This window comes from Pelmatolapia mariae, linkage group LG3_W, assembly GCF_036321145.2.
Source record: "Pelmatolapia mariae isolate MD_Pm_ZW linkage group LG3_W, Pm_UMD_F_2, whole genome shotgun sequence".
Taxonomy (NCBI): domain Eukaryota; kingdom Metazoa; phylum Chordata; class Actinopteri; order Cichliformes; family Cichlidae; genus Pelmatolapia; species Pelmatolapia mariae.
In genome coordinates, this window is record NC_086229.1 from 37,436,879 (window position 1) to 37,464,034 (window position 27,156).

At 40.5% G+C, this 27,156-nt stretch overlaps 1 protein-coding gene across 1 annotated transcript in view; it reads left to right on the forward strand.

Annotated features, from left to right (window-relative positions):
* The window catches only part of LOC134622460 (protein NLRC3-like), a 29,600-nt gene extending 2,677 nt beyond the window's left edge, over nucleotides 1–26,923 (forward strand). The window contains exons 3-5 of the mRNA XM_065470161.1: nucleotides 12,909–13,082; nucleotides 20,660–20,833; nucleotides 26,851–26,923. Of these exons, the coding sequence (XP_065326233.1) occupies nucleotides 12,909–13,082; nucleotides 20,660–20,833; nucleotides 26,851–26,857 (355 nt within the window). The 3' untranslated portion in view covers nucleotides 26,858–26,923. The remainder of the gene's footprint in view (nucleotides 1–12,908; nucleotides 13,083–20,659; nucleotides 20,834–26,850) is intronic.
* The last annotated feature ends 233 nt before the right edge of the window (nucleotides 26,924–27,156 follow it).

A 27,156-nucleotide genomic window follows, 5' to 3' on the forward strand; every position in this document is an offset into this window, starting at 1 on the left:
TATGGTGCCTGTTTGATGATAAACTGCACCACAGTCTAAAGCAAACCTTCTGACTTTATTGACTTTATGCATGTATATGTTCTTCCTGTTCACCTTGGACACACAACAGCTCTCTGTTTGTTGTGATTGGATCTCTACAATTCAGATGAGCCATCATATCCTAATCTAGATGATTTTTAAGGTGGTATCTGGGACGAAAAGTTAAAAATCAGCTTGAATGGCCTGTACTGTATGAAGGCCTTCGTTGCACCACATTGATAGCCATGCAGGGTGGCTCACTCCTTGGGCAAGAAGACCGAGGAGTGAGCCACCCTTGGTCAAAGCTTGGTCATTCAAGCTCACTGTTGTCCCCTTGTTGGTTGATGATAAGTATTTTTTTTTTACCTGACTTATAGTCATCATTGTCTTCAAATTAACTCACACACTGCTGACTGCTGTAGCTTACCTGGCTGAGCAGGTGACCCGTGTACTGAAAGTTAGAGTCGTGACTCCAGGGCCTGGTTTGAGTCTGCCCAAGACCATTTCCTGTGTGTTATTCTCCTCACTTCTCCCTCCCTTCCTGTCTTCTCTGCCCTATACAGTGAAGACAAAAGGCCTCAAGTTGTGAAAACTCTTCCCCTTCATCATCTTCCAAATCATCTCTCTCATCTAAAATCACCAGTATTCTCTGAGTAGAGAATCTTTTCACACTCTTGAATGATAAGGATCCAAGTGGGTAAAGTTATTTATTTGTTGTGTTCCTATTTGCAGCTGGGATAGATTGTGAAAAACTCTCGGCTGCCAAAATTCCATCCAGTTTAGAAGAAAAACATTGAATGAAGTGTTTGTTTCATCATCCTTCACAACTCATCAACCAGGTGTCACAAACTGCAGCAGAACAGTACAAAGCATGCCATACTGGATGGCTGCAACAACCAGAGTTTTACCTACCTTTGGTATTTCTTGACAGCATGAGCGTAATATTTACTGAACAGAGTCGTCTTCTGTAATCTTTTCAGATTCAGAACACTGCATTTATTTTCAAGAGACAATTAGGATACTGACCTTGCCAACCGTACATACAATACACAAACATCACATTGGGGGGACAGGTCAGGCTAGGTAGCTGGCCGGTCAGCCGCTAGAGCAGCGACCCAGAACCGAACAGCAGAAAATGCACAACATCAAGAAAGACAAAGAGAAAAAACAACTCCTCCCAGACTGAGCTCCAACAGGGAGATCAGTTTGAGAACAGAAAAAAATGACCTTAGCACAGAGCACATGAAAACTCTTAATATGCCATAGAAACACATGACAAGCAACAGGGATTGGTAAAAGGTGAGAGACAGCCGGTGTAGACATAGCATCCGGGTCTGCAGCATTTGCGCTGGTCCCCTCGACACACCGTCTGCACCGGGAGGGGATAAGCATGCTTAGGATGGGAAGGAACAGTCTAAACACCGTCTGGTATCAGGGTGAGATTTGTTATGTTCAGCTTCAGCCTTGAGACTACAGCTGGCGCTGGTATGTTAGCCGCATGAAATGATGGTGGTTTTCTTTGGTGCCAACAACTGCATGTCAATTTCACAGCTGATCTAACAGTCCATCACTCGTCTCTCAATCTCCCGTTGGAGAGCCACGAGCTTCTCCGAGAGGTTATCAGTTTTGCACTCAAAGAGCAAAGTCTGACATCTCACGACCGCCATGAGCTTCTTCAAGATCTTATCCGTGCTGCGTTCAATGAGCCCATTTTGAGAAGTCACGACCCGTCCCATTTTTTCAGTCACAGCGGGCAGCCTTGTGGGGTTTTGAACAGCTGATTCCGCTTTCTTTAATCTTCAATAAGCCAGGGCCAAGCCAGCTCAGATCAGCAAGAACCCTTTGCTGCTGTGAATGTCCGTGCTGCTATATTTCAGTATCAGGGTCTAAATGTACAAATGGATCTGAGAAGATTTCCAATCATGTTTCAACTAGATTTACGGTTTGTTTTCATGTCTTCTGACTCAGAAGGTGGAGCAGGTGGAGCTTACAAGGAGTAAGTGCTGATATAGAAGAAGAGTTGTGTTTTAATGAAGCTATTTAGTCAACCAATAATTGTATTGCATGCTGGCATTAAAAATGTTTCATTTGACTGATTTAACCCTCTACTTCATGAATTTTTAATTTTGGGGGAAAAAATATTTCTCCCTATTTTGGGGGAGCTTTAGGGTCACTAATAATATATCAATCATAAAATTTGACACCCTCCCCCCCCCCCCCCCCCCCCAAAAAAAAAAAAAAAAAAAAAAAAAAAAAAGATATTGGTTTGTTGCCTCAAGGCAACACTGTGCGACAAGGGTAGTAAACAAAGTATTCACTCACTGTCTCTTTACTGTTTCGCTAGCTTAGCTTAGCTCGTAGCCGACTCGTTAGCACCATGGCTACTTCACCTGTCCCTCCTGCACTTTCCTGCTCATTGTGTCAGATGTTTAGTTACTCCTCGGCCTCCTTTAGCAGTAATGATACCTGTAACAAATGTAGCATATTTTCCCAGCAGACCCCAAGCAGCTGGGGAACGAGGGCGGTTGGGTGACAGTGAGGAGGAAGCATCGTCCTAAACAGAAGCCCCAGGTACACCACCAACCTGTTCATGTGTCTAACCGTTTTTCCCCACTCGGCGACACACCCGCCGGGGGTCAAACTCTGGTAATTGGTGATTCTGTTCTCAGACATGTGAAGCTAGCGACACCGGCAACCATAGTCAATTGTCTTCCAGGGGCCAGAGCAGGCGACATTGAAGGAAATTTAAAACTGCTGGCTAAGGGTAAACGTAAATACAGTAAGATCATAATTCACGTCGGCAGTAATGACACCCGGTTACGCCAATCGGAGGTCACTAAAATCAATATTGAATCGGTGTGTAACTTTGCCAAAACAATGTCGGACTCTGTAGTTTTCTCTGGTCCCCTCCCCAATCAGACCAGGAGTGACATGTTTAGCCGCATGTTCTCCTTAAATTGCTGGCTGTCTGAGTGGTGTCCCAGAAATGATGTGGGCTTCATAGATAATTGGCAAACCTTCTGGAGGAAACCTGGTCTTGTTAGGAGAGACGGCATCCATCCCACTTTGGATGGAGCAGCTCTCATTTCTAGAAATATGGACCAATTTATTAAACCCCCCAAAATATGACTATCCAGAGTTGGGACCAGGAAGCAGAGTTGCAGTCTTACACGCCTCTCTGCAGCTTCTCTCCTCCTGCTACCCTCCCAAAAACCCATCTCCATTGAGACTGTGTCAGCTCCCAAACAGACAAAAAACAAACTAAAAACCAGCAATAAACAACTTAAACATAAAAAATCACAAAGAAACAACAATACAGTATCCACATCTGAACCAAAGAGTAAAACAGTGAAATGTGGATTATTAAATATTAGGTCTCTCTCCTCCAAGTCTCTGTTAGTACATGACTTAATAATTGCCCAACAAATCGATTTACTCTGCCTTACAGAAACCTGGTTGCAGCAGGATGATTATGTTAGTTTAAATGAATCAACACCCCCGAGTCATTCTAACTACCAGAAACCTCGAAGCACAGGCCGAGGGGGCGGTGTGGCAGCAATTTTTCACACCAGCCTATTAATTAATGAAAGACCAAGACAGACTTTTAATTCATTTGAAAGCCTGATGCTTAGCCTCGTCCACCCCAGCTGTAAAACTCAGAAACCAGTCTTACTTGTTATCATCTATCGTCCACCTGGGCCTTACACAGAGTTTCTCTCTGATCTCTCAGACTTTTTATCTGATTTAGTGCTCAGCTCAGATAAAATAATTATTGTGGGTGATTTTAACATCCATGTAGATGCTAAAAATGACAGCCTCAACATTGCATTTAATCTGTTATTAGACTCAATTGGCTTCTCTCAAAATGTAAAGGAACCCACCCACCACTTTAATCACACTCTAGATCTTGTTTTAACATATGACATAGAAACTGAACATTTAACAGTGTTTCCTGAAAACCCTCTGCTGTCTGATCATTTCCTGATAACATTTACATTTACAATGATTGATTACACAGCAATGGAGAGTAGACTTTATCAAAGTAGATGTCTTTCTGAAAGCGCTGTAACTAAGTTTAAGAATATAATCCACCCACTGTTATCATCTTCAATGCCCTGTACCAGCACAGAGCAGAGCAGCTATCTGAACGCTACTCCAACAGAGGTCGATTATCTTGTTAATAATTTTACCTCCTCACTACGTACGACTCGGGATACTGTAGCTCCTGTGAAAACTAAGGCCTCAAATCCGAAGTCCCTGACTCCGTGGTATAATTCTCAAACACGTAGCCTAAAGCAGATAACTCGTAAGCTGGAGAGGAAATGGCGTGTCACAAATCTAGAGGATCATCATTTAGCCTGGAGAAATAGTTTGTTGCTTTATAAGAAAGCCCTCCGCAAAGCCAGAACATCTTACTATTCGTCACTGATTGAAGAAAATAAGAACAACCCCAGGTTTCTCTTCAGCACTGTAGCCAGGCTGACAAAAAGTCAGAGCACTGTTGAGCCAACAATCCCTTTAACGTTAACCAGTAATGACTTCATGAACTTCTTCACAAATAAAATTTTTATCATTAGAGAAAAAATTACCAATAATCATCCCACAGATGTAATATCGTCTACAGCTACTCTTAGTACCATTGATGTTAAGTTAGACTCTTTTTCTCCAATTGATCTTTCTGAGTTAACTTCAATAATTACTTCCTCCAAACCATCAACGTGTCTTTTAGACCCCATTCCTACAAAACTGCTCAAAGAAGTCCTGCCATTAATTAATTCTTCAATCTTAAATATGATCAACCTATCTCTAATAATCAGCTATGTACCACAGGCCTTCAAGCTGGCTGTAGTTAAACCTTTACTTAAAAAGCCATCTCTTGACCCAGCTGTCTTAGCTAATTATAGGCCAATCTCCAACCTTCCTTTCATATCAAAAATCCTTGAAAGAGTAGTTGTCAAACAGCTAACAGATCATCTGCAGAGGAATGGCTTATTTGAAGAGTTTCAGTCAGGTTTCAGAGCTCATCACAGCACAGAAACAGCTTTAGTGAAGGTTACAAATGATCTTCTTATGGCCTCTGACAGTGGACTCATCTCTGTGCTTGTCCTGCTAGACCTCAGTGCAGCGTTCGATACTGTTGACCATAATATCCTATTAGAGCGATTGGAACATGCTGTAGGTATTACAGGTACTGCACTGCAGTGGTTTGTATCATATCTATCTAATAGACTCCAATTTGTACATGTAAATGGAGAGTCCTCTTCACCCACTACGGTCAATTATGGTGTTCCACAGGGTTCAGTGCTAGGACCAGTTCTGTTTACATTATACATGCTTCCCTTAGGCAGCATCATTAGAAGACACAGCATAAATTTTCACTGCTATGCAGATGACACGCAGCTCTATCTATCCATGAAGCCAGATAACACACACCAATTAGTTAAACTGCAGGAATGTCTTAAAGACATAAAGACCTGGATGGCTGCTAACTTTCTGCTTCTTAATTCAGATAAAACTGAGGTTATTGTACTCGGCCCTGAAAATCTTAGAAATATGGTATCTAACCAGATTCTTACTCTGGATGGCATTACCTTGGCCTCCAGTAATGCTGTGAGGAACCTTGGAGTCATTTTTGACCAGGACATGTCCTTCAAGGCACATATTAAACAAATATGTAAGACTGCTTTCTTCCATTTGTGCAACATCTCTAAAGTTAGAAATATCCTGTCTCAGAGTGACGCTGAAAAACTAGTTCATGCCTTCATTACTTCCAGGCTGGACTACTGTAATTCGTTATTATCAGGATGTCCTAAAAACTCCCTGAAAAGTCTTCAGTTAATCCAAAATGCTGCAGCAAGAGTCCTGACAGGGACTAGAAAGAGAGAGCATATTTCTCCTGTTTTGGCTTCCCTTCATTGGCTTCCTGTTAAATCCAGAATTGAATTCAAAATCCTGCTCCTCACATACAAGGTCTTAAATAATCAGGCCCCATCTTATCTTAATGACCTTGTAGTGCCATATCACCCTATTAGAGCACTTCGCTCTTGCACTGCAGGCCTACTTGTTGTTCCTAGAGTATTTAAAAGTATAATGGGAGGGAGAGCCTTCAGTTTTCAGGCCCCTCTTCTGTGGAACCAGCTTCCAGTTTGGATTCGGGAGACAGACACTATCTCTACTTTCAAGATTAGGCTTAAAACTTTCCTTTTTGCTAAAGCATATAGTTAGGGCTGGACCAGGTGACCCTGAATCCTCCCTTAGTTATGCTGCAATAGACGTAGGCTGCCGGGGGATTCCCATGATGCATTGAGTTTTTCCTTTCCAGTCACCTTTCTCACTCACTATGTGTTAATAGAAAATTGGTATGGCCCGGATCAGGCCCACACAATGTGCTGACACATGGCCCACATGCTGCAAAGAATGACAGCCCTTTAGTGGCCCAGACTTGGTTTGCCAGAGGTGGCCCACACATTGGCCAGCACAAGGCCAGTTTCAGACACACTGGTGGTCCTGTGCTGGCCCATGTGTGGATTACCTCTGGCAAACCTGATCTGGGCTACCAAAGGGCCGTCATTCATTGCGGTATGTGGGCCATCTGTAGGTGGTGTGCAGCCACGGGCCAGTTGTAGACACACTGCTGGCCCTGTGCTGGCCCAGTTTCAGCTCTGGTCCCAAATGTCAGCCAAATGTGTACCTTAATCAAGCAATGCAATAACAACATGTGCCAGGACATGCAAAACAGTGCAAAAGTAACATGCCGAAACTCTGTTCAAACAGTGAATGGACTGATAGCGCTTTTCTACTCTCCCAGATTACTCAAAGTGCTCTATACAACATGCCACATTCACCCACTTTTGCTTAACTGAGTGCTTCCTAACTACATTGATACACATTCACACTCTTGACATGCAGACTTGAGGAGCCAGGGATCGAATCACTAACCTTCCGATCAGTTTGTAACCTGCTCTACAACCTGAGATTTGGCATGCCATCGCCTAAACCAGGGGTGGGCAATCTCAGTCCACGAGGGCTGGTGTCCCTGCAGGTTTTAGATGTGTTCTCGAATCAACACAGCAGATTTAAATGGCTAAATTAGCTCCTCAACATGTCCTGAAGTTCTCCAGAGGCCTGGTAACGAACTAATCATATGATTCAGGTGTGTTGACCCAAGGTGTGATCTAAAACCTGCAGGGACACCGGCCCTTGTGGACTGAGATTGCCCACCCCTGGCCTAAACAGTGGCGTCATTGCCAGAGGTGGCACACATCCGGTTGACATACACTCTGCCAAAACACCAGTCAGTCAGAAGTGCCAGCTTGATGCCAGATCCGGGCCAGACCTGTTTCCTGTAGGCCTGGGCCACATAAACCAAGCCACAATCAAGCCAGATATGGCATGCTATAACATAGACAGCGCCATCTATGCCAGACCTGGCCCACATCTGGATGATATATGTCTTATCATGCCAGAAGTCAGCCAGCAGTGACGACTTGATACCAGATCCTGGCCAGACCTGCTTGCTATGTGGGCACTAACACACACACAGGCACAGTTACTTTACCAACTGACCCCTGACCCCTGAGCTCCTAAGTGTCCCTCAAACCTCATTTAGGGATCGACTCCTCTACTTCACTGTCACTCCCTGAAAGCTCACTGTCCTCACTTTCTGAGGACAGAAAGTTCAGTTCAGTTCAGTTCAGTTCATTTTTATTTCAAACATTTCAAACATGTGTCTTCACAATCATTATAAAATATCATTTCATTATTTGTTTGAAAAGGAGTAGGCAGAAGTATTTACTTATTTGTCCCTACCCCCTCAAGTTTTACCTCTCATTAATTTAATTTTCTTTTAGTCTTAAATTAAACAAACAACATATGAAACAAAAGTCAAAAAAAAAAAAAAAGCAAAACAAAATAAAACGTAAATAAATCAAAAACAAGAAATAAGCAAGCCCCCCCACAGTATAGTTTCTTTCATATGAAAAATACAGAATGAGTATATTTGCAGATACACAAGTTATGGAAAAACAAACAAACCAAAAAAACAAACCAAAAAACCCCCAAAAGAACCACAACACCATTACCAGCAACATTACCGTCCTGGGTTAACCCCGTTTTCTTCATTCTTATAGTTATTTAAAATTAGGTTTTTATATTTTATTTTAAACTGATTTATGTTTTTACTTTCTTTTATTTCTTCTGTTAGACTGTTCCATAATTTAACTCCTGCAATTGAGATAGACATAGTTCTTAAAGTTGTTCTAGCACTTTGTATTTTTAAATTCCATTTCCCTCTTAAGTTATACCCACCTTCTCTTTCTATGAACAATTTACAGATTTCTTTTGGAAGCAATTTATTTCTTACTTTATACATTATTTGCGCTGTTTTAAGCTTCACCAAGTCTTGGAATTTAATAGCTTTCATTTTGACAAAGAGTGCATTTGTATGGTCCCTGTACCCCACATTATTTATTAATCTAATGGCCCTTTTCTGTATTATAGTTATTGTTTGTGTGTTACTTTTGTATGTGTTTCCCCAGACCTCTACACAGTAGCTCATATATGGCAGTAGTAAAGCACAGTATAAAATGTGCAGTGCTTTCTGATCCAACATATGCTTTGCTTTCCCCAGGACGGCAATGCCCCGAGCCATTTTCCCCCGAACATAAGTAATGTGTGGCTTCCAACAGAGCTTGTGGTCAATGATCACACCAAGAAATTTTATTTCATTTACCCTTTCTAAATATACATTGTCAACACATATTTCAATTTTGATGTTTTTCTTTTGGTTTCCAAAAAACATAAATTTGGTTTTATCTAGATTCAATGATAATTTATTTATATCAAACCACTTCTTTAATATTGTTAATTCCTGTGTGATCATCTCCAAAACCTGTGGCAATTCCACACCTGAACACATTATATTTGTGTCATCTGCAAATATTACAAACTTTAAAATCTGCGATACTCTGCAGATATCATTTAAGTACATAATAAACATTTTAGGACCCAGTACTGAACCTTGGGGTACTCCACAAGCTATATCCATCATATTAGATTTATATTCATTTATTTGTACATATTGTTGCCTATTCCCTACATAGCTTTTTAACCATTCCAAAACCACTCCCCTAAACCCGTACCTTTCCAGTTTTTTTAATAGAATTTCATGATTACCAGTATCAAACGCCTTCTTTAGATCTAAGAAAACGCTAAGCGCAAACCTCTTATTATCCATACATTCCGTTATCTTTTCCATTAAATCTATCAATGCCAAAGCTGTTGATCTGTTGCTTCTGAACCCATACTGACTATCTGTCAGTAATTCATATTTTTCCACAAAACTGTCAAATCTTTTTATGAAAAGTTTTTCCAGTATCTTAGAGAACTGGGAGAGTATTGACACTGGTCTATAGTTTGTAAAATGATGCCTTTCACCGGTTTTGTAAATGGGAATAACTTTAGCAACTTTCATTTTTTGTGGAAAAACCCCTTTTTGAAATGACAAGTTAAATATATATTTTAATGGTTTTACAATACCATCAATAACTGTCTTTACTGTTACCATATCAATATCATTCCAATCTGTACTGGTTTTGTTCTTAAGTCCTCTAACTATGTCATAAATTTCTTTCTCTTCCACTGCTCTTAAAAACATTGAGCTTCTATTCCTTTCAATATTTTCACCAGTGTCCCTTTCTATTCCATCAACCTTTATTTCTTCTGCCAGTTTTGGCCCTATGTTTACAAAGAATTTATTAAAGCCATTTACTATCTCTTCCATGTTATTAATACTTCTTGTCCCTTCTATAAAGTACCCAGGGTAATCATTATTCCTTGATTCATTCTTGATTATACTGTTTAATACATTCCATATATCTCTTGTGTTATCTTTATTGTGTTCTAACCTTTTAATGTAATACTCTCTTTTACAGGATCTCATTATATTAGTTAATTTGTTTTTGTAAGTTTTATACTTCCTTTCAGTTTCTATTGTTCTCTTTTTTATGAATTCTCGATATAGGGTATTCTTTTTTTTGCTGGCATTTTGTAGTCCTTTAGTCATCCATGGTCTTTCTGCATAGTTGTGTTTCCTGTTGATTTCAATTACTGGGCAGTTTTTATCAAGTAATGTGTTAAATGTTCTTAAAAATCCTTCATAAGCTTTATTAACTTCTGTTTGTTCATATACACTATTCCAATCTTGCTTTAAAAGCTCATTTCTAAGACAGTTTAATGTCTTCTCTGTTCTTATTCTTTTGTAAATAATTTTATGTCCATCATTCACTTTATATTGGCAATTATAAGATGCAAAGACTGGTAAATGGTCACTTATATCATTGATTAACAGCCCACTTTTTATATTTCCTTCTATTATATTTGTAAATATATTATCTAATAGAGTTGCACAATGAGATGTTATTCTGGTCGGTCTTGTTATCAGTGGAAATAAACCCATGCTGTACATGGAATCAATAAATTCTTCTGTTCTCTTATTATGATTTGGATTCAATAAGTCAATATTAAAGTCCCCACAAATAAAAATTCTTTTCTGATTTATATTTGTATATAAGTCCTCCATATTATCCTTAAATATCTCAATCTTAGATCCTGGTGTTCTATATATACAACTGACAATTAGGTTTTTCCTTTTTTTTCATACTTATTTCCACTGTTAAACATTCCATCACTCCATCAATAACAGTCGTCATTCTTCCCATTCTTTCGTACTTTAGGTTTTTATCAATGTAAAGTGCAACCCCACCTCCTTTCTTGTTGATCCTGTCTACATGAAGGAATTCATATCCGTTTATTTTAAAGTCTTCTTCTTTCCCAGGAGTTATCCAGGTCTCCGATATGGCTATCACCTTGAATGGCTGTTCAAACTGTGTTATGTAGTCTTTGATGGATTGAAAGCTTGCATATAAGCTTCGACTATTAAAGTGAACCATTGTTATACCCTGTTCTACCTTGATTTCCTTTTTAAGTTGCTCATTTGTAAAATAATTGCATTCCTTTGTCTTATTATTAAAGAAATTACAATCAGGATCTATGTTGCTGTCATACACCAATGTCTTATTTTCAATATCTATATGAGTTGTTAGTTGAAAATTGTCAGACATCTGCGTTTGTTGTGCACTTGGACGGTCCCATTGTATTTAGCACTGCTTTGCATTCTGATTTATCAGTTATATTTTTCTAGTTCCATCATTTCTTTGATGACTAGAACCTTAGCCTGCTCTGGTGTTCCATTTAACTTAATGAATATTTTACAGTCTGACGTCCAAGTTGACTGTATTTTCTTCTGTTTTCTTAATATTCTTGCTTGTCTTGCAATGTCTGCATTTTTCTTGATTAGGTGTTCATTTAAATAAACATTTGTACCTTTTAGCTTTCTTCCTTGCTTGAGCAGTTCTTTTTTCTGTTTTCTATTAACAAAACGAATGATAATGGCAGGTATTTGATTTTTGTTTTTCCTCGGAAGAGGATGGCATCCCTCAATATTTTTACTGTCCATTTCGATACCTTTGCTTTTGAAGAAGGCCATTACCTGCTCTTCCAAAGAGCGTAGCTCTTGCTCAGGTGGCTCCCCTCTCTCTGATGCTGCTACCCGTGCATATGTCTGATGCTTGGTTTCCAGTCCTGTCACTATCACATCATTTACTCTTGAATATTGTTCCAGATCTGACACCCGTCCTTCCAGCATGGCAATCTTCTTGTCCTTTTCCTCGCTCTGCCTTCTTAGTTCTTTAATATCATCCATTAAATTAAGTATCAGTTTTTGTTGTTTTGAAATTGTTGTTATTTCTTCTGACATAAAGTTTAGGGATTTCTTTATGTCCTCCAGTTCCTCCTCATTAACGTTGCTCCTCTTAGGCGGCATCTTATCGGCGTTAAGGCCCGCTGGTTGCGAAGCACCCTTGGGGGTTGCCGAAGCCCGGCCTGTCCTGGCAATTAACCTCGCTGGCTGTTGGTGGAGCGAGGCTCGGCCTGCCAGCTAGCCTTGCTGGTTAGTGTTGGTAACCGGCGTGGCCTGGCAGCTAGCCTCGTTAGCTGTTGGTGGAGCCTGGCGTGGTCTGGCAGCTAGCCTCGTTAGCTGGTGGTGGAGCCTGGCGTGGCCTGGCAGCTAGCCTCGTTAGCTGGTGGTGGAGCCTGGCGTGTCCTGGCAGCTAGCCTCGTTAGCTGTTGGTGAAGCCTGGCGTGGTCTGGCAGCTAGCCTCGTTAGCTGGTGGTGGAGCCCTGTGTGGCCTGGCAGATAGCCTTGCTGGCTAGTGTTGGTACCCGGCTTGGCCTGGCGTGGTCTGGCAGCTAGCCTCGTTAGCTGGTCGTGGTGCCCGGCGTGGTCTGGCAGCTAGTCCCGTTAGCTGGCGATGGAGCCCAGCTTGAGCAAAACTTGATTCAGTGACTTGATTTAACAAAGATGACAAAGTGCACATTCCCTTGGTTTCCTTCCATAAAAGGTATTTACATCCATGTCCTGTAATTGTGAGTAGATTGTAAAGTAAAAAACATTGACTATGATCATATAAATGCACACAAACACATCTGTACACACATATGCAAATGCATTATATTGCCTGAAAAAATTGGGCTAACTGCGCAGTGTTGCCTTGAGGCAACGAATGAAAATTAACAGTTTTACTGTATAAATAAATTTTAAAAAGTAGAACAATCAAATATGCATTTTAACATATTCATGCACATACAACCACCTTCAACTCATCATTCCATTGGAAAGAGATGTGTCTGGTAGCATTATTTGAAAAAAAAAAGTGTTTTTTTGTTGTTTTTTTTTGAAGGGCCAGTGTAAGGCATGAAAATGTGGTTTGTTGCCTCAGGGCAACGCTATGCTGTACAGGGTTAATTAATTTGTTTGTTTGTTTTTCTTCCAGACTGAGTGGCTGTAACCTCTCAGAGAGAAGCTGTGATGCTCTGTCCTCAGTTCTCAACTCCCAGTCCTCTAGTCTGAAAGACCTGGACCTGAGTAACAATGACCTACGGGATTCAGGAGTGAAGCTTCTGTCTGCTGCACTGCAGAGTCCACATTGTACACTGGAAACTCTCAGGTCAGGATCCAAACATCCCCACTGCTGATCATTAAATGATATTATTGTACAAACAACCAAGCTTTATAGAATTGGCAGGTGAACTTTTCTTTATCTTTGATTGCTTAGGAGATTCTTAATTACTGTCTGAAGATTTTTTACAGTCACATATTTTGTTTTAATGGTAAAACAGAAGCATTGTTCAGTTCAATGAGCAGGTAGCTGTGAGATTCATAATAATGAGGTATATTTGTATTAAAGATGACTAAACTTGAACAGTAGCTGTGTGGGTTACTTTGTTTACTCATGTGTGCTGATGTTGTGAGTAATTTAAAGCTGAAGTAAACTTGTAATGAGTTTAATAGAGTTTCTGAAGTAAGTGTACTTGGAGATATTTATGTGTTTACTAAAGTCCAGGAGCAGGAGGCTGTGTGTAGCATAGAGGAACCCAGACCTCAGCTTTGTCTCCTGGTTTCTGTTGCTGCTGTTACAGTTTCCCCTCATCGTTCCCTTCAACAGTCTCCTCACTGTAACAAATCAAAGTGTTACTGTATAGATTCACGTCTGAATGTTGCCATGTGCTATTAAAACTAAAAGTGATGTTTCATACACCCACGTGGTTCAGTCACACAGTAACTGATGGTAAATAATGTTTGTGTTGTGCACATCGTACAGGTCAGCTGCTCCACACAGATCTCAGGTTTACATGTTACAGGTGTTACAGGAGTGATACATCTCCTGTTTATAGTTTAGAATGTTTATTTTATAAAATGGCCTTGGCTGCATTTTTAGGTACACAACTGCAACAAACTCTGTTGTTTGCAAAACTCAGTAACTTTTTTGAAGAAGTAACTATATAATTAATAGCCCAACATTGGTCTTTATATACTGTATTTGGCAGACAGAGAGTTACAGACTCTCTCCCAGACCACAGACTCATAATACAAGTCAGAGCTTTATTTAAAAAAAGAAAGAAAGAAAGTTGTGTTTTCAAAATTGGAGCAGTTATTTTTACTTCCAATAGTGTTAACATACTACACAGGTCATGAACAAGATTGTTTTCAATTTTCATTGTAAGTGGGCTAAATCAGTTAATTAAAAGTAGTCTAACATAAATGTAAATGCTGTAATTTGATTATTTTAATAAACCATGTAACTTGCATGGATTCGATGCTGGCGTGACCACAGTGCACACGTCTGCTGTTGCTCACAGTGGTGCAACGGACCGCTCAGGGAGTTTGTGTGTTCAGACACATGAAAAATTAGAGGGAACATTGGCGGTGACTGACAGAGAAAAGGGGACTGATAAGACTTACTGTAAATATAATTATGTATGTATTGAAAAAGGAACAACTAAGATGTTCCAGCTGAAAAAATGAAATCAGTTTCAGTTTTTTTCTCACCAACTTTAATGGAAGTGTGATATTTTCAGCTGGAGTGATGGTCAAGGTGGCCTCCCTCTCCTCTTCTTCTCCTCTTCCTCTTTCATTTGTAAAGTCACTTCTGCTGCTTTCATTCATGTGGAAGTCCTGTAGCTGAGTTTGGGAGAGACTAACAGCCTCGGCAGCAGAGGGGAGAAAGGCTGTAACACCACCACTTTACTCTGTTCTACCTGTCACATCATTTTATCAGAAAACATATGTATGCTCATGTTTTTAGTATGTTTGGCTTGAAAAGCTACAATATAAGAAGATCAAATTGTGGTCGTTATTATTGTGTTGGTTTTGTTGGACTTCAAATATGTCCATTTCTTTCACACTTCACCTTTAAAAGTGAAGCCATGTTGTTCTTTGAAGGAAAAACACGACTTTTTCATGTTTTTATGATAAATGTACGACTTTAATGGGAAATATTCAGAGTTTTTTCTCTTGTTTGTTTGAAGCTGCTTCCTGTTGGCTTCAGCTGTTTGGAGTTTCCATTTTCTAAACTTCTACATTCTGAACCTTCTTCAGCTCTGAACAGATTATGAGACACTGAATGATTTCAAGCTCACACTTTGTCTAATAAACTTACATCTTTTATTCTTTATACAGATTGGACCGCTGTTGTTTGTCAGAGATCAGCTGTGATTATCTGGCAGCAGCGCTGAAGTCCAACCCCTCGTATCCCAGAGTGCTGGACCTGAGTGTAGACTACAACAACCTGCAGGATTCAGGAGTGAAGCAGCTGTGTTTTCTTCTGGAGAATCCACGATGTCGATTTGAAACTCTGAGGTCAGTCACCATGTTTTAGTTGTGCTGAGATGAATATGATGTGAAAATTGGGCTGACACTGTGGATCAGTAAGCCCACAGACCTCTATACAGGAAGTCTTGTTCTACTCTTTGTAGAACTTCTGATCCCTGATCCTCTGAGTCTGACTCAGTAGATAATGCAGAGTTCTGAGCTGATATGGATGAGCGGACTCAGGCAGCCTGACAGAGTTGATGTCCATGTCTTCCCTGCTTGTCCTGATACAAATAAACCTGAGTATCCTTGCAGGTCAGATCTCATCAGTCACACCTGTTAGTGCAGCTCTCCTCTAGATTGTAGTGCTTGTTAAACTAGGATGATTTTAGAAGCCTGGAATGCAGATCCAAGGAAAGATATGACTTGGAAAGGCCAAAGCAACCTATTAGAAGTGTTTGCACTAACATAGAATAATACTCAGTTTCACACCTTTATTGTTTCACAAAGGTTTAAAGGTGAATGTGCACAGAGAGGTTGGTGGTGAGATGGGCACTTCCAGCACTGTAGATGTGTTCCAGCTCAGTGTTCATGGAAATAATCCGGAGAGCAGGATTCCTTGATGAATGTCACATCTTCTTAAAGTTATAATCCACAGGGAAAACAGTGAAACTGTCGATCTGATATCTAGTCAACCAATCAGGTGTTTGATCTCCAGCCCCACCTTATTATCAGTTTCTCTCTTTTACATCTGAATAATCTTTTTTTCACATTTCAGTCAGTTCAGATTTCATTAGCACGTTCACTTTAGCATAATCCATTTTAATCCAAACACCTTTCTCTTTAAACTCTGTTTGTCAGTCACAGTATATCCAGTACAATCCTCTTTTTCACTGAGTCGCACACATTCAGAGATCAAAGTGTCCTGTGTGCGCTCTGTCAGCTGGCCTGAGTTAGGCCTGTCTCTTAAATCATTATTTTATTACTTTTATTCATATTCATCAAAGCCAAACTCAAACATCCTTATATTTACTGATTATGTTCTCATCAATAATTAATAGTCAGTACATTCAGATATGAATCATAATTCAGTCTTTAACATATTATCTCCTTTATGAAGAAACTGTGAAAGTTTGTCCTACATTGGGAAACATTTCAGAGAACATCTAAGAGAATATCTGTGAAGCAGAAACTAAACATAACAATAGAAGAAAAGCCAAATAATGATCCAAATCCTGCTCTGAGACTATCAGACAGTAAAGGCTTCCAAAGACAGGATGTTTGAGGTCTGCAGAAACACAAAAACACAGCAGCTAAAAATAGTTGTTCAAAGAAAACGAGGTGGGAGCTGCTGATTCCTGAGCTTTGATACTGGATTAGCTTCAGTAGTTATTCCCATCACTGCTGTAGGAGCTGCATTTAGTCACAGCTGATTGTCTTCTTTGAACAATCACAATGAGACTGCCGTCTACATGTTATAGTGGTTTACAGTCACCAGGGGGCGCTGTCACAGCCATGCAGTCAGTGGGCTGCTCTGCTTATGCTGTTGTTGGTGAAGCTGAAGTGAAACCGAGCGTTAAAACAATGAAAAGTGTCCACTGCAGCCTCCATCTGAGCTTCTCATGTTCTTCTTCTTTGATCCTCCATGTTTGTGCTGAATGCTGCTGTCGCTCTCTTCCCTGTTCCCGCCCACTTTCTAACCAATCAGCATTGGGGCGTGCACAGCGTCGTCCACACTGAGCTTTGCTGTGAGCGCGTGGACTCGTCTGCAGAACATTTCCAGTACAATAACCAGCTGTGCATGCGCCCCAAGCAGCAGCTTCAAGCTCACCTCAAAGAAGTTTAACAGGAAGGACGACTCTTCCATCACACGTCCAGCTGTGACCATGTCCACAGTGTGTGAGTGAGTGTCACCGAGGCTTAATGCTAACACCCACACATGAAGCTAATACCACCACGAGCAGCTGCTCAGTGGATTTGGAGGAGAAATTTCTCCAGCTTCTCACAGGTAGTATGGAGAATGTGGATCTCCACAAAGACTGTGGAGAGCTCGTACCAGACTCTAAATCCACACTTGTCTGCACAAAACTTCTCACACTTTCCTGTCACAAGTGTCTTCTAAGTGAAGCTACCAGGTTCAGGTCCAGCTCTGTTTATCTGGGGCTGCAGTAGATGATCCATCCTCACAAAGCAACACAGACACCAGACATAAAAACACAGCATCACACAACACAACCAGGAGATCCAAAGAATTTTCTCTGCATTTCTGTGGCTGATGCTGCTGGAACGAAGCTGTTTGAAACCTTGTTGTTCTGCACTTTGGGACCTGAAGATGAAACTGAACCTCTGTGCAGAGGGTTCAACTCTGAGGATTCCTGTTCAGTTTTTTTTTTATTTAACACGGCAAAACTTGACAACTTTATGATAAATGTACAACTTCATTATGAAAAATTAATTTTTTTCTTTCGTTTGTTTGAAGCTGCTTCCTGTTGGCTTCAGCTGTTTGGAGTTTCCATTTTCTAAACTTCTACATTCTGAACCTTCTTCATCTCTGAACAGATGATGAAACACTGAATGATTTCAAGCTCACACTTTGTCTAATAAGCTTACATCTTTCATTTTTTATTCAGATTGAAGGTCTGTGATTTGTCAGAGATCAGCTGTGATTATCTGGCAGCAGCGCTGAAGTCCAACCCCTCGTATCCCAGAGTGCTGGACCTGAGTGTAGACTACAACAACCTGCAGGATTCAGGAGTGAAGCAGCTGTGTTTTCTTCTGGAGAATCCACGATGTCGATTTGAAACTCTGAGGTCAGTCACCATGTTTTAGTTGTGCTGAGATGAATATGATGTGAAAACTGGGCTGACACTGTGGATCAGTAAGCCCACAGACCTCTATACAGGAAGTCTGGTTCTAATCATTGTAGAACTTCTGATCCCTGATCCTCTGAGTCTGACTCAGTAGATAATGCAGAGTTCTGAGCTGATGTGGGTGAGCGGACTCAGACAGCCTGACAGAGTTGATGTCCATGTCTTCCCTGCTTGTCCTGATACAAATAAACCTGAGTATCCTTGCAGGTCAGATCTCATCAGTCACACCTGTTAGTGCAGCTCTCCTCTAGATTTTAGTGCTTGTTAAACTAGGATGATTTTTAAGCCTGGACCGCAGACTCCAAGGAAGTTATGACTTGGAAAGACTAAACCAACCTATTAGAGGTGTTTGAACTAACATAGAATAATACTCAGATTTAAATCTTTATTGTCTCACAAAGGGTTAAAAAGTGAATGTACACAGAGAGGTTGGTGGTGAGATGGGCACTTTCAGCACTGTAGATGTGTTCCAGATCAGTGTTCATGGAAATAATCCGGAGAGCAGGATTCCTTGATAAATGTCACATCTTCTTAAAGTTATAATCCACAGGGAAAACAGTGAAACTGTCGATCTGATATCTACTCAGCCAATCAGGTGTTTGCATGCCCTTCACTGATCTTCAGCCCCACCTTATTATCACCCCCTCTCTCTCTTTTACATCTGAATAATCTTCACTTCACATTTCAGTCAGTTCAGATTTCATTAGCACGTTCACTTTAGCATAATCCATTTTAATCCAAACACCTTTCTCTTTAAACTCTGTCAGTCACAGTATATTCAGTACAATCCTCTTTTTCACTAAGTCACACACATTCACAGATCAGAGAGTCCTCTGTGTGCTCTCATTCACTCACACTCACTCTCATATGGCTGAAGTCTGCTTGTACAGAGGCTAACCTCAAGAAATCACATGATAGGGTGGGGCTAGGTTTCACAATTGCTCTCTGCAACCTTGGCTGATTGTGACCTACACCCATTTTCACACCTTGGCTCGTGTGATTAGGTAGAGGATCAACAGGGGGGTTCATGACCCCCTTGGCGGACTCTCCCACAGGGCTTAAATCTGGGACTCTCTACCATTTGACCCTAGAAATAAAGAAGCTTCTTGGATGAGAGGTGAAACGTCTTCAAGAAACTTAAAGAAGTCCAGATGCCTTTTTTTCTAAGCTCATTAGATGACTGCGAACCTTCACAGACACCTCATCAGTGGGACTCTCAGAGCTACCAGCCCTTTCCTAAAATCACAAAGCTCTTCATTGAAATCAATGATATCAAAGTGTCTGTGAAGGTTCTCAGTCATCCAGGTCATCGTAGTCTGACTACAATGACCTGGATGACTGAGAACCTTCACAGAAATATTGGCGTACATTTTGGGAGGAACACCCTTCAACTGGTACGGGAGTATGAAAGGGAATCAAGGAAACTGGCGGATCATAGGAACCAACTTCGTTTCAACCTAAGATGCAGACAAAGCAGAGTTGTTCCTAAGAGCTTGCGCCTGGGATCCACTGTCAGGGGACACAGAGCAGACTTGATTCTACAGAGAGCACAAAAACACCTTTTAAGTGAAAGGATAAGATAGGTCCATTTCACTATAGATGCCCTCCAGATCAAGATCAGCCAGACTCTGCAGGAACTGGAAACCCTTCTAGACTACGATGACAATGATATCAAAGCTGATTCAGCATCACATTCATCTTTTGTCCTTGCTCTGCATTCCCACCATGGACTTCATTCCTTTCCAAGCCAGCCTCGAGTGTCCTTAATTCAACTTATGCTCTGCTTTACTTTTAGACCTGATTTTAGCTGCTTCATCTCTCTTTCAACAAGTTTCTGTGTCTCAATCTTTTTCTTCTCTCCCTCATAACAAGACAGTTTCTTCTGCCTGACAACATGTAGGAGTGATTTACTAATCCAGGGCTGATTTTTGGGGAAAATAGTTCCTGTTTTCAAACAAATCACCATTTTTCCCAGAAAGAAATGTAAGTAGAAATAAATGATCTAAGTGAGAACATGAGCCTTTAAAAAGGGTCTTCTGAGGCTGCTGCCAGTGGTCAAAGCCTCAAACAAAGCTCTGTAAGTAAATATGTGATCATAGCTTTAGATTTTGAATGTTTATTCTAGTTAACATAGATCAGGTGGGAAAACTCAAATAAAATATCAAAAATATTAAGTGGTCATCGGTACTCAGTTTGTTCAATACTGAATACATTGGAGCACAAATTGTCCACATTTCTGAAATATTTCTGGGTGTAACTGTTACCAATTTAGACCTGACCTGTGGTTGTTATCTAAGTGATAATCATCAATTCTACTAAAACAAATACAAAATAAAGAAACACATTTTGTTGATACCAAAAGCACTCTGAACAATTCAGTGTTGTTTTACTGCTGTTCTCTCTTCACTTCTTCTCCTCTGATTCTCTCCACATGTTGCATCAGTGCTCAGTTTCCTGACAACAACAAGATTAAATATTGCTAAATATAATAATATGTTCTTACACTTCAACATGACTGTGTGGGTTGTTTTATTTTTGTAATTGTTTATCTGTTGTTTTTCAGACTGAGTCGCTGTGACCTGTCAGAGAGAAGCTGTGAAGCTCTGTCCTCAGGTCTCAGCTCTCAGACCTCTAATCTGAGACAGCTGGACCTGAGTAACATTAACCTGAAGGATTCAGGCGTGAAGCTTCTGTCTGAAGGACTGAAGAGTCCACACTGTACACTGGAAACTCTCAGGTGAGATCAAGCATTTTTCTTTCATCAACTGACAGAATTAGCAGATTAATAATAAGGCAGTCCTCTAATAAGAGGAGAAGTGGAGGTGTTTTGAAGGGCAACATACTCTCATGTTAACAAGACAGGAAGTAGTTCCTGGGAACTGCTTCCTTTGTTATTGTCTAAGTAGAAACATGATGGTGAAAACAGTGATGAGTTTGCAGAGGTGAATCCACAGCACACAACACAACAATGCTGTTGCGTGCTGAAAGCAGACTTCTCACAGATTCTGAGACTGCAGGTTTCATCACTGTCCAACCAAAATTCACTGAACCAGCAGTAAATGAACGTCCAAAACTACGCTTCATGTTTAAAAAAACAGATGATCAGGGGGATTTGTGTTTACATCTTTGTTGTGTAATCTGTTCACCTGCTGTTTCAGCTGTTTGGTGGTTGTTGAGATGGTTTTGTGAACTTTTAGCTGAGATTCTGACATTTCTGTAGATACCACACAAGTCTAATTACTTTGTATAGCATGAATGGCCATAACAAGGTTTTTAACAGTAAGAAAAGTTGTAAAACGTAAGAAAATATAGTTAAAAGTCCAAAACCTTCTACATCTGGTCGCTTGTGGTAAGGAGCAGGTCAAACAAGTAAAGAATTATGTTATAATTATAAATGGCTTCAACAGCACATTCAGGTCTGTGAGACTCATTCAGACACTGAGCCGTGGCTCTGTGCTACATGCACATATTTCTGCATCTCTGCCATTCAGACACACTTTGTATATAGTTTATTTTATGTAGTATTCAATACTGAACTGTACATTTAGTCTTTTGAAAGGCAGCAATTTGTATTCAGTGTTTTCATAAAAGCCCTATTTTTATCCATTTACTGCTATTAGGAAGAACACGTGAGGTTTAAGACCTGGACGAGTTTGAAACCTTTTGTCCTCCACAATGAAAATGGGTGGAAATAAAAATGGGCATCACTTTAGCCAGCTCCTAGTTTTATCAGTTCTACTCTCAGCATCTCCTGTATATCTCCTATATAAATGTTGCACTCAGCTTTGTGGTCTCCAATATCACTGAAATGCAGCCAGATGCTGCTCATTTTGCCTTTTCACTGTTTCCTGACACGCTTGCATTTAAATACAGCTCCCTGTTTCTCTGTGTACCTGGTCTATACCACTACCCTTGCTGTCTATGGGACATTTCCGTCTTCTTTCACATAATGGTATGATCCCAGTCTGTCTCCTAAAGTGTTTGACCACATGGTTTGCTCATCAGAATAAAATCTCAGCCGTGCTCACATTGATTATCAGGAAGCCTGAAAATTCATCAATATTTGACATATGAAATTATTTCAAGGGCTGGATTTGGCCCACGGGCCATATGTTAAGACACTGCTCCTGGATTGTTATCTTCATCATCATCTCCATCAGCCCTCACAATACTCCACCTTCATCAGCTTCATGTTCAGGAGCCTGGATGGACAGTAATTCTTTCCATGGGTTATGGTGGGACATTGAGAGCTGAAGTCAAACAGCAGTGAGAAATGAAAGACTGATTCATTTCTATTTAGTCTTGTGATGTGCAGCTTTGTTCAGAGCATTAAGGCCCAGCAAAGATTACTGAGGTCACAGAGTGACTGATGAAACCTGTGTGCTTATAGAAACTGAAACCAGATGAACCAGAATAGAAAGACATTAAAATGAAGTGTCAGCTACACAAAGGCAAAGCTGTTCAGTTGTTGGTGTGAGTTATTTAAATGGAAGATGGAGTCAGACTTTAAGCTGCTGGACTCAGTCACTATATCCTGTTCTCCTCATAGAACCTGGATACACAGACTCACCTGTGACACAGTGACACACAGTGTGGGCTACACACACATTAGAAAGTGGATCAGTCACACTTGTACAATCATTTGTAGTGCTGGGCAACCATGAACACTTTGAATCACCATTAATGGCTTTGTTACAGCAACATTCAATCATGAGTTCAAAAGTAGTGTATTGTGTACTTATTTTAATAGTACTGCAGTATGAGAAGTGCAACACTCAGTGTGCAGAAACAAATCAGGTGCTTTCTAACAGCAGTATTCCCTTTAACACAGTAGCAGTTCAAATATTTCTGTCAGTCTGAGCTGAAACATAAATCTAATCAAATCAAATATCAAATCAAAGTTCTTTGCCTCTGCCAGGACGTCAACATTTGATCTAGTTTTTTACAAAGTTCCCCTCAGAGTCCAGAGCCACCATCATAACATTATAACAGGCACCTTTGATCAACAGCAAGTGAACATTTATAAATGTGTGTTTTCAGAACAGGAACCAGCAGAACTATTCTTCTGTTATCAGGCAGCAGCACAAACGCTCATCAGCTCATTTACTGTGCAGGACTTTGAGTGTGTGAAGTGTGTCTTTGTGCTGGACTTCCTTTGGAGAATCTCAGTCAGAAACAAGACAAAGAAAAACTCTTTCAATAATCCAGGTTGAGTTGACAACATGAACTGCATTTATCTTCCTCTGACTTGACATGTTCTTCCTCCTCTGCACCGAGCCAGCTGCTAAGACACACAAGCTCACTGACATTTTCTGATGATGAAGAAACTCTCTTCTTCTGTACAATATGAGCAGCAACAGAGAACAAGCTTTCACAGGTACAGATGTTGCAGCTGTGGCCAAGTACATGTGCTGCATGTTTGGAGCAGCACTCTAATGGACAGGCCTCTGTACTGATGGTGGGCTCTGCTCTGTATCCACCACACTGTTCTCAGCTGAGTCTTCCTCCTGTTCACACTCTGATGAAGCACCAATAGGGCCAACTTTTTCTCTGGTGGCTCGGATGTAGTGATGGGTAGATGAGGCCTCGTGAAGCGTTTCAGCACATTCCCCAAACTGTATCGGCACTGTGTCGACACAGTTTTGCTGTTTTGCTCCATACTGACACCTGCTGGACCTTAAATATCATTGCAGGCAACTTACTTGAGACTCGCAACATTTCACAACAATTCAATGACCTAGTCAGACTTATACACTGTACGGTATTGTACTTTCTATGGAATCATTTTATATCTTTTATATTGCAAGTATTGTAGACATCACCAGTGTGTGAATGGGTGGATGACTGGATGTGAAAAGCGCTTTGGGGTCCTTAGGGACTAGTAAAGTGCTATACAAATACAGACCATTTACATCTTTAAAATATAGTGTGAATGACATTAAGTGAAAATTAAAATGAAAGTATTGTGAATGTAATATTACCCATTCGACTCAGAGTTTATTATAAATTTCTATTCAGAAAAATAAGTTTATTCAATCTTTTTGCATTCAGTCTATTGCTTTTTGTTTGTTTGTTTTTTACACCTTTTCCCCAGCTTTGGAAAACTCACAGGCACAGATGAAGCTGGGGTACACAAAAGCTGTAAAGTCAGGTGGAAAAGGTTCAGATAAGATGTCTTCCTATTCCCCCAGTACGTTAAAGGATCCTCTGATCTTGGAATGTTTCTCTCTGACACTCTCCACAATACTAAGGGGTTGGCAGTCCTTTATAATAAAATTCAGGACTGCCTGGTCCAGAACAATCTTCCTAGATGCTTGATTTGAAAAATAAAACACATACTAATAAAAAAAATGATAAAGCTGTTCAGTGTCAGTATAGGCTGACCTGTGTTCATTCTCAGTGTGTTTGTCTCCTCATTTTCATGTTTGCCTCTGTAACACTGAGGAGGCGCTTTTGTTTGTAAGAAAGCTCCGCAGAACAGATGCAACATTTAACCTGCATAAAATGAAATAAATAATTTACACTTCAAGTGACATTGCTGTTTTTCCTATTCTGATAGATTACACTGAAACAAACAGTTACCTTATTTGCAGTTAAAAGATCAAAATGATCCCACACAGCAGAAACGTTTCTTTTACTTTTTGGCTCCATTTTGTTATGGAGAGATGTGTATTCTTTTTTTTCTTTGCCAGAGTAATTTTGTGGGGGGTTTTTTGGTGGCGACTCATTCCGCTGGCAGATACGGATGCGGTACCTTTTAAACACAGTTTGGCGCGTTGACAATGAGCGATACAGCAGCTGTATCGATCACGTGACTTTTTCTTAAAGTGACGCACGCACCGATACACGCATCGCTAGGTGAGCTTGATACATGCGTCGGTGCGTCAGTTTTGCAGGACCCATCACTACTCGGATGTTGTTGCTTCCACAGGTTTCCCTCCAACAACCCTCTGTTCCTTCAGTAAGTTCAGTAAGATCTGGGTAAACACCTGAGCTCCTTGAATCTGGCTCCAGTGCAGCAGCAGTTTTCACATATACAATGTTGGCATTTTGCTTACGTGTCTCCAGGTCTGTTCTGAATGTAGACTTGAATTTGACCACGTAGGCGGGGTCATCATCTGAGCTCTCCATCACCTGAGAGAGATGACAAAACACAGAATCACAGAGCATGAAAACCAACTTTTCTCCTCCCAGAAGTTCAGTCACAGACCTGCAACAGAAACAAGAATCAAAGATTCAAATGACGCAGAGCATTCATGTACTTATATACACAAACATGTCCTCTACATATTCATGCTGTATTTACACACATACAGAGGCTGTTTGTCTCTCACACACAGACAGGACACTGAGAAATACATCATGTTAAATATACCTGCAGGGTTCCAGCTGTGCACGTTGTCCCTGTTAGCTGTGATTGCCATGGCAACCTTGGTGTTGTGTGCGATGCAGGGACGCGTTCAAAGGCAGACGTCTGGCAGCAGCATCATATTTGATGCACTGTCTGTACTGAGTGTGCTGACTTTATTTCAAATGTCCCACTGCTGTGCAACATGAATCACGTTCTGCACGTTTCTGTAACTCCCAGGTAACCATGGTTACCCAGCTATGTCCAGTAGTCTCCAGAGGGACCAACAGCAGGTTCATGTTGTAACACCGTGGCTTTCGTGGTCTCTCCTTTTTCTACAGCTCATGTATTCTTCTTGTGATGGTGCGTCTTGAGGCTCATACATGCCGTCATTTGTTGATCCTAAGAACGTTCCTCAGACCGACTTCTTCAACAACACTAATCGGCCTGCAGTTTGTAGCTACTCACTTCACTGTGGCGTTTGTTAGCTTGTCTTTCTTTGGTTTATCTAGACTCCTCCCACAAGCTGAATCTACGTAGTCTGCCCAAGCCTCCCACCTCTGTTTGTTTGGGTGGTTTGTTTGCTGCCATCAACAGCGTGAAATTAATTTAAGTGATACTTCCGACTTGAAGTACTCCAATGATAAAAAACTCAACTTTGCTTCCAAATAACTTTAGTTGTATCAACACTGCCCTCTGGAACAGTTTAAAATGTCCGTGTCAAAGATCTGTACCTGTCTCCATGTTTCTGTCCCAGGTCATGTGAGCGCTGCAGTAGTATTAGGCCCACCCTCAATACTCTCATTGGCTGAGACGCATAATGAATGACGCGCATTTCAAGCCAGCAATGGTCAACATCCCTCCTGTGACCCATGGCTTTTATATTCAGAGCCAGTGAGCACTTTCACAATAATCATGATTTTAAAAACTATGATTAAAATTATTGCTGACATTAATCAATTAATGAGTTAACGAGATAATAACAGGTTAAGTTGCCCTAATAATTAGACTTTGATGACAAACTGATGTGATCTCCATGTTTCCTTTGTTGGACTGTGGGCGAGTGTCAGAACTGAATGTACTGAGTAACATGTAGAGTTTAAATATGTGTCAGTTCCAGTTTTAGAGCTCTAAAGTGCAGTTATCATGTTAGGAACATGTTAGGAATAGACAGAAACACTGAGGTCAAATCTTTATTTTACCACTCGCTGCATTCTTGATGTTCATGAATTCAGCAGGTTCATGATTGTCTGCAGCTTTAATCTCATATTTCCATCTAAAGTGTTGAATTTGACTGTTTGATGTTCTTTATGATCTCTAGCACCAGTTCATCTGTAGGCTGTGCTCAGTCCATCCATTTAGTGAAATGATGTTTAAAGGTCTCCTTGTTCTGTGAGCGTGCACAGATCCTGAAGCAGAAAGCCTGGGTTAACAGAGAAATGATCATCACTGTGATGATGCTCATCATCTCTGACTGGGATTTGAGGTTTTGTCAAAACAGCAAACACAAAGAAAGTCTGGCTATGTCTTTCAACAAGTTTCTGTGTCTCAATCTTTTTCTTCTCTCCCTCATAACAAAACAGTTTCTTCTGCCTGACAACATGTAGGAGTGATTTACTAATCCAGGGCTGATTTTTGGGGAAAATAGTTCCTGTTTTCAAACAAATCACCATTTTTCCCAGAAAGAAATGTAAGTAGAAATAAATGATCTA